Source organism: Papilio xuthus, unplaced genomic scaffold, assembly GCF_000836235.2.
Source record: "Papilio xuthus unplaced genomic scaffold, Pxut_1.1 DF828780.1, whole genome shotgun sequence".
Classification (NCBI taxonomy): domain Eukaryota; kingdom Metazoa; phylum Arthropoda; class Insecta; order Lepidoptera; family Papilionidae; genus Papilio; species Papilio xuthus.
In genome coordinates this window covers 4,658,995-4,666,506 of record NW_013529869.1, presented here as the reverse complement: position 1 = coordinate 4,666,506, position 7,512 = coordinate 4,658,995, and the positions used below count along the sequence as shown (strand labels likewise).

Below are 7,512 nucleotides of genomic sequence, written 5' to 3'. Positions count from 1 at the left end.
AAAAATTAAACTTTTCTGTCATTGAATTTACTTATTTCTACAAGGAATTATAAAAATCAACATGGGGGCTCTGGCAAGCAGACAAAATGCTGGAGTTGAAGAGGCAGATGTAGTCTCTAATCATGCGTACAAATATCCACCCAGATCTGGTTCGTATGACCTTTATCTTATTTGTATTGAGCTAGATTTAATTCCATTAGATTTACTCGATAGTATCGAATTTACAAAGCTGAATCAGACACATACAACTAAACTGTACATGGTCTTACTTTATACTTTTCAACTTTAATAAATCGTTGCAATATTTCAATTTATAATATTGTTTTTAATTTTACATTCATAAATATGTCTCTTATTTATAACAAGTTATTAAACTCTAGCAAAGATTTTGATGACGTTTGTTCTTTAATATACTGGATTTACTTTATTAATCAGTAGCATTTGCCCGCAACTTCGCCCGCGCGGAATTATAAAAATATCAAGTAACAAATACAGCCTATGTCATCTAGGTATAGTGTAGCTTCCTAACAGTGACGGATTTTTTTAATCAGTTCAATAGTTTATAATCCTAATTAATGCAAACAAATTATCAAATCTTTCCTCTTTATAATATAAGTCTAGATAATAAGGATAATTCTTTGTGTTAGGCAACTACTTTGGAAGTCATTTCATCATGGGTGGTGAACGATTTGACACACCTCAGCCAGAAGCATACTTGTTTGGAGAAAATGCAGATTTGAATTTTCTTGGGAGCAGACCAACTCCTGTAAGTGCCATGTACAAACTATAGACATCAGTTACCTATTAGTATTCTCTCATGACATTATGTTATTAAGTCTGCTTGTGGAGTGCTATAACTATTCATACATCTGTATTTACATATGTTACTATTACAGGATCCCAGCAACCTCCTGTCAAAAAAGAACATAGTAGGCACTGGTGATGTTATTTATACCTTGTTATTATTATTGAATACACAGTATTTAATATCTTTATTTTCAGTTCCCATATCCACCTCCTCAGTCAAATGAACCAACAAAGACATTGAAAAGTTTAGTCAACATCAGAAAGGAATCATTAAGATTTGTCCGATGCCCCGAACCGGTTGGTAAATTGAATGATAACAAGATAAGTGATGGAATGATTAAAAGTGTAGACTGCAACGTAAAAGGGACATATTATAACATAGAGTTCACATTTGACTGTGATGCTAGATGTGCTATTACTGTTTTCTATTTTTGTACCGAAGAGGTGACTCCGGCTGGTGTTGTGTAAGTAAATATAAGGTTTTTATTTTTAAACATAACTTTGAAGTTATATCTTTAATGAGTGTCTTATTTATTTTATTAATTAATTAACTTTGTTTAGCTAACACATGATTTTAAAGACTTACAATACAGTTGAACCAGGATAAACAAGAAACCTCTTTAAACAAGAGTTATTTTAATCTTCATAAGCAAGAATATTGTTGCAATCACTTGGACTCTTGTTTATCAAGGTTTGACTGTTTATAGAATCTTTGTTCCAATAGTTTAAGAACTTCTTAGTTCAAACTGTTTAAACATTTTTTTTATAATAGGTATTATCCCAGAGATCCCACAATGACCTCACAGACATATCACTACAAGAAAGGTGCCAATCAACAGTTTTGTCAGATCTCACATGTATTTGACCCATCAAAGTACCCAGAGGAAGACTTGATTTACAATGCGGATAGAGAAATAATACCCATTGCCATCTATTGTGTTGTTGATGAGGGACAGGAAGGTAAGAAAATGAAATATATAGTAGCTGTCGCCTGCGATTCTGTCTGCGCGGAGTTAAAAAAAAATTAGTAGCCTATATGTTGTTCCAGACTATGTTCTACATTTATACGAAATTTCAGCGAGATCCATAAGTCATTGAGGAGATACCTCCAAATAAACATCCATCCATCCATCCAAACATTTTATAATATTAGTCAGATTTCACACCTGAATTATTAATATACTATTGATAGGAATGTGTTGATTGTGTTTTATCCAATAAATAATTTGGTAATTGTCTATGGTACTGTATGTTACTGAGCTATATACAGATAAAAATAAATTAATAATGTTCTATTATAAATCTTATTATTCTAGAGTCAAAAGCTATTTGTTTAAATGAGAACAAACTCTGTGGGAATTTGTACTAAACAAGTTGATATTATATATATATTTTTTTTTTCAGAAATTCGGCAATCACACACTACCATAGCCATTATAGAAAAACACTCAGATGGGACATATGTTTTAAAAGCATTGAAACAAAAGTTATTTGTTGATGGATTATGTTATCTGCTTCAGGAAATATACGGCATTGAAAACAAGAATTTAGATACAAAGGTATATCAGGGTTTGTTTTTCTATCATAGTGGCAATTTTTAAATCATTAAGTACTAAAATAGAGTTTTTTATGTCTCATTATTGAATATTTCTAGCTTTAAAACTACCAATTTTCTGCTTCTTAATTATTAACTTAAAAAATATATTAAGTAGTCTATGTGTTCTTCTAGACTATGTTCTACATCTGTGTAAATTTGAGATCTGTTGAGTCGTTCTGTAAATATCTTCTAAATTTTTGCTTTTATAATATTAGTAATATTTGAAACTGTGTATAATTGATATTATTTCCAAATATGAAAATTAAATTTTTTCCAGTTATTTATATTAATCATAGGTTTTTTTTTGTGTAACATCCACAGCCAAGTTCAGATGAGGAGACTGAAGATGGTGGCTCAGAGTGTGTAATCTGCATGTGCGATGTAAGGGATACTCTGATCCTGCCGTGCCGACACCTCTGCCTGTGCAACTCATGCGCAGACTCACTTCGCTATCAAGCGAACAACTGCCCCATCTGCCGCGCACCCTTCCGCGCCCTGCTGCAGATCCGCGCTCTGCAGAGACTCTCCGCGCCAGGACTGCTGCCTGCACCCACTAATCCACCTGATGTAAAAATTCATTGTAACTGCATACAAAAGAATAGAAATCAATTAATCTGCCTATATTATTTACATTACCATATATGGGACGTATAAGTGATCTTTTTATGATGAGACTTTTCCGTCTAGTCTAGCAAAAGTAGCCTTATAACATCATAGAGTGGAAATAGTAATTGTTGTTGTGTTTGTGTATAGGGCAGTATGGAGAACATCCCGGCGGGGTACGAGCCGGTGTCGCTGCTGGAGGCATTGAACGGACCGAGTGCGCGCGCGCGTCCGCCGCCTGCGCCTGCTCCCGCACCAGCCATCGCCAGCCCCGATACTGACACCGCCTCACAGGTATACACTTGTTACAGCGTTCATCAGAGATGGGCTAATTGGCCACAGTGGGCAAAAATTATTTACATTGTGATTGATGATGTCTGTCAGGCGGCGGAAATCTTGAACCGTTGCAACGTGGAGCGCGAACGCAGCTCGTCCACTAGCCTGGGCAGCGGCGGCAGTCGCAAGGCGCGCCGCGGCTCCAAGGAGACTCGCCCGCCGCACCAGCCGCTCACACCTGAGGTATCGCAACCTAAAACTAATCAAATCTATATTTAACTTATTATATTTTGTACATTGTAACACTTTTGTGTTAAATACAGTTCCGTATGTCGGTGCTGCTGGCGCGCGAGGAGGAGGCGAAGCGCGCTGAAGACAAGGCGGTGGCCAGCAGCCCCCTACTCTACAATCACAATGGACTCTCTTCGGACAAACTGTCCAAAGTAGGTGTAGCCAATTGAAATTTTGTTGGTTAAAAACCAATGCTGATTACAAATTTCATTTACATTCAGGAGGTTTCGCTAGCAATCAGACTTTATATTTGTATTTGATATATGTAGAGTTCATTGAATTCTCACGGCGTGTCGGAGGGCGAGTCGCGCGCCGGTTCCGCGGCCTCGGTGTGTGCGTCCGATGACGAAGCCACGCCCACCGCTGGGGCGGAGCCCGACAGCGACGCCGAACGCCGCTCGCCCCTCCTCGCTAACCAGACCACGCCCACGCTGCCTGTTAATGGGGTAAGTATACTGATATCTACTCAAAGGAATATGCTTAAACACTTAATACCTTTAAAAACCCCTCTAGAAGTCGACTTCGCATACCCATATTTTATAATATATATTTTAAAATGTAAAATTAAGAACGATGGTGGCATGTCCCGGCTATTGAACAGATTTGTATGTAAAAAATTATTCAAGGTGTTGAAGAACAGCGGGGCTGCGCTACGTCTGGCTGCGCCTGCGCTTGCGCATATCGACGACACCGACACTGAGGAGGCAGACCCCGCGCACAACTGTCAGTACTACTCACATACTATACAACTATGTACTTAGCATTGCCGGGACCAGGTGACACGCATGTTTCGTACCCGCAATGGCGACGGAAACTCGTCTATATTTATATGGTCAAAATGACCATATGCAGTTAAAAATTAAAGTTTTTACGGCAGAGTAAAATTTTATTATAGTCACTTTCAAATCTCCAATGGGTAAATTATCTTCTATTAGTATAATATCTTCGGACTAAGTTTTTGAAGATATAATACTATTGGACTGATTAGAATCAATAACGATCAAGATATCGACTCCTATTTATGTTTTAGATATCAACAAAACATTTCTTAGGGTAAAATGTTATAATTTTCCGCCGCCATTGTTATCGCGCTGCATGTCGCGTACATTATCGAATCGGCTTCCGTTGAAGTTTCAGAGCGTTTCCATTTAAGATGATCGAAGGTCATTGGACATACGAAATGTGCCAAGTGTCATGGCTGCCATCCATACTACAACTGCTTGTTGAATATTTATTAGCATATTTGATTATTTTTGACATTAAAATGGTTTTTGAAGTGTTATCCCTTAACAATGTAATAAAAATCTGCATATTTGGTACTAACGATATGAAAAAAGTAATTATCGGTTTTCAAACTTTAAATACTTTATCTTTTATATAGTCAAAAGTTAATTTGTTTAAGAAAAAAAAAACAGATAGGTCTCTTGTAATGAATGGGTCGTAATGTTAGATAGAGGTAGGGGTGTAGGGTTTGGGGGTGTGTAAGTGACATGTCCGCTGGCACGCAGCGCTGGTCCGCACGCCGAGCGGGACGTCCCCGGCGGCGGAGGACTCGGACTATTTCACGCCGGAGGAGCCCGCCACCACCATCCTGAGCGGGCCGCGCGCCGCCAGGCCTGTAAGTCTTCGTACCGCATCGCCTCGCCTCGCATCGCCTCGCATTGCATCGCCTCCTACCGCTTGCCCTATGCATTTCTTTTGCGCGTTCTGGTTTCATATTCGTTGCATCCATTTTGTTTTGTCATAGCTCGTTCCGTCATTTTGTTTTAGTATAGCTGGAATATATCTGTGTGTATAACTTAACTAAAATGTCAGGATTTTATAATATTTATAAAGTATTTCATGATTGACCATAGACAAAACCCTTTTTAGACGACAGTAGCGCTATTGTGTTTAGTGGACAATAAACAAAAATATATTTAATATATTCCAGCTATGATTGTTGTAATACTAGTAGCGTTTAAGTTTGTATGGTTGTCCCTTGTACGTGGCGGTTCCTTGCAGGAGACCGCGCCCTCCGTGGGGGCGGAGGCGCCGCAACGCTGGGCCCTTCCGCACCACGTCACCTCGCTGCCAGGTACGACCTGCTTATAAATAAAACCTATTAGATGCATGTTTGTTTAATATTCCTTTTTTTATTATTCCTGTCGAGTTAGCTTTAAATTATTTTATAAATGCTTTTTACAAATAGCGTCACGGTTCCGTCATTTCTCGTTATTGGTATGATTCTATTAGGAGTCTTTTTTTCGTAATTATCCTATTTGTTAAAAACTTCTTTTATTTATATTAAATGTTATTGTGTGTAGTTTATAGATAGAAAACAATTATATTTCCTTTTCAAAAGTGTTTAGTATTTTCTGAATTATAATTTCTGTGACACAATTTTATCGATAAAATCAAAAACTGGATGATGATAGGTTAGTATTATTATGATTGAAAGGACTAAAGCTAAAAAATTACATAAAATCATATAAAATTTTGATATTGCAATGTAGGCCTTGTTATAAGAGAATAAGGTTATGTGGTATACAGGCACTCCTCTGAGCCAGTGGAGCGCGCGGTCGTCGGGCGAGTCGTACAGCTCGACGTCATCCTCGCGGCAGCTACTGGCCGCGCCGCTGCCGGCTGAGCCCTGCTAGCGGCCGGCCCCCAAGCGCCTCGCGCTCTCCTGCCACGCCCCCGACACACCTCTCTCGCCTTTCTAACATACAAGTAACATACTTTCCCACGTGTATATGTAAGAAGGCAGGATAGAGATAAACCAAGGCAGCCCTAGTTAACTATTGTAACTTAATTTTTGTACGAAATCTATTTCATTTCCGTGTATCTAGTTCCCACCCAAGTTGTATTAGACTCCACCCACGTGCTTTTACCTCTCCCACTCACCACGCCCCCAACAGATAATTGTCTCTCTCCTAGCTTCATTGCTTCTGGTACTTTTAAGCTTTTATCTCTTACGCACCTTCCACGATCCTAAAGGTGTCTTTCTCTCTCACACACACTTATACACTTCTCTGTAGCGAATCAGCCCCAGGCTAGTAACATGTCGGTACAGTAATTTCTGTGATTCCAATTGTATTCTACAGTATAATAAATTAATAGCACAATAATTGTGAATTGGCTTCATGATAAGTGATGGTAAGGTAAAAATTCTGTAAAATATTTTTATGCTAATATATTTATGTTTAAAATGCGAACATTCCTTTGAAGCGTATAGTATATTGTATTTCCATTGTTATGTAAGATTGATAAAGATATCTGAGATTGTAATATTAACGAATTGATATTAAAAAATGCAGCTAAAGTAATATAAACTTATTTACTATGTGTACGTATTTTAAAAGCTATGGTAATTTCATGTATTTGATGCGTTTTTACATGAATAGTTTTAGCATTCTTTGACATGTTGCAAAAATATTATAACAGTAATAAACAGATAGAATATTATTTAAAGATCCAAATGGACAAGGTAAGGTGATGGCTTTTATTATTATTTCATAATAAAACTGTTTTTTTCCTAAGAAAGTTTGTAAAAATATGTAGTAATCTTTCATATATTTATACTAGAATGTGAAGAGCAAGTGGATTAGGCAAAAAAGAAGGAAGTTTCCCCTTTCTGTGCAGCCTTTCCTATGTTGATTAAAGGTATGGTGTGTATCTGTTGATGCCAATGTTTTTAGGCAGCTGTCACTTTGCTATTTTGGTGTTTGTATATAAAATATTTTAAATGTATAAAGCATTGTTATTAACAAAAGAGTATTATAGCTTTAGATTAAGTAAAATTTATTTTAAGTATAATCTGAACAATTTCTGATTCAATACCACTTACCCAATTTGATACTATAAGGCGTTTTTTTTCGTAATTATTTTAAAGTTTCAAATATCTTTTATAGTGTCTAGCATGAAAAAAAAATATGTCTAAGGGCATGGTTGCGCCC

The 7,512-nt window shown here is 37.3% G+C and overlaps 1 protein-coding gene across 3 annotated transcripts; it reads left to right on the top strand.

Annotated features, from left to right (window-relative positions):
- Window positions 1-6: 6 nt before the first annotated feature.
- Window positions 7-6,336, top strand: Mrgn1 (Mahogunin ring finger 1). 3 transcript variants are annotated; one of them, XM_013326903.1, is made up of 15 exons: window positions 7-149; window positions 648-766; window positions 897-929; window positions 1,003-1,271; window positions 1,580-1,767; window positions 2,212-2,366; window positions 2,726-2,971; window positions 3,158-3,301; window positions 3,392-3,526; window positions 3,607-3,726; window positions 3,844-4,020; window positions 4,201-4,297; window positions 5,083-5,192; window positions 5,579-5,651; window positions 6,107-6,336. In XM_013326903.1, exons 1-15 carry the CDS (start codon window positions 62-64, stop codon window positions 6,211-6,213), a joined length of 2,061 nt encoding a protein of 686 aa, XP_013182357.1. In that variant the 5' UTR covers window positions 7-61; the 3' UTR covers window positions 6,214-6,336. The 3 variants fall into 3 exon arrangements, 2 of the variants coding, with proteins under 2 accessions (XP_013182357.1, XP_013182358.1); XR_001228452.1 differs by lacking the exon at window positions 5,083-5,192 and having other exon boundaries at window positions 6,107-6,126; XM_013326904.1 differs by lacking the exon at window positions 897-929.
- Window positions 6,337-7,512: the final 1,176 nt, after the last annotated feature.

Excerpts from the sequence above, each read along its gene's own strand:
- Mrgn1 (XM_013326903.1), top strand. The coding sequence starts at position 62 with ATGGGGGCTCTGGCAAGCAGACAAAATGCTGGAGTTGAAGAGGCAGAT. Across the intron at positions 1,272-1,579 it reads GTGACTCCGGCTGGTGTTGT|GTATTATCCCAGAGATCCCA; the intron begins GTAAGTAAATAT and ends TTTTTATAATAG. Across the intron at positions 4,021-4,200 it reads CCACGCTGCCTGTTAATGGG|GTGTTGAAGAACAGCGGGGC; the intron begins GTAAGTATACTG and ends AAATTATTCAAG.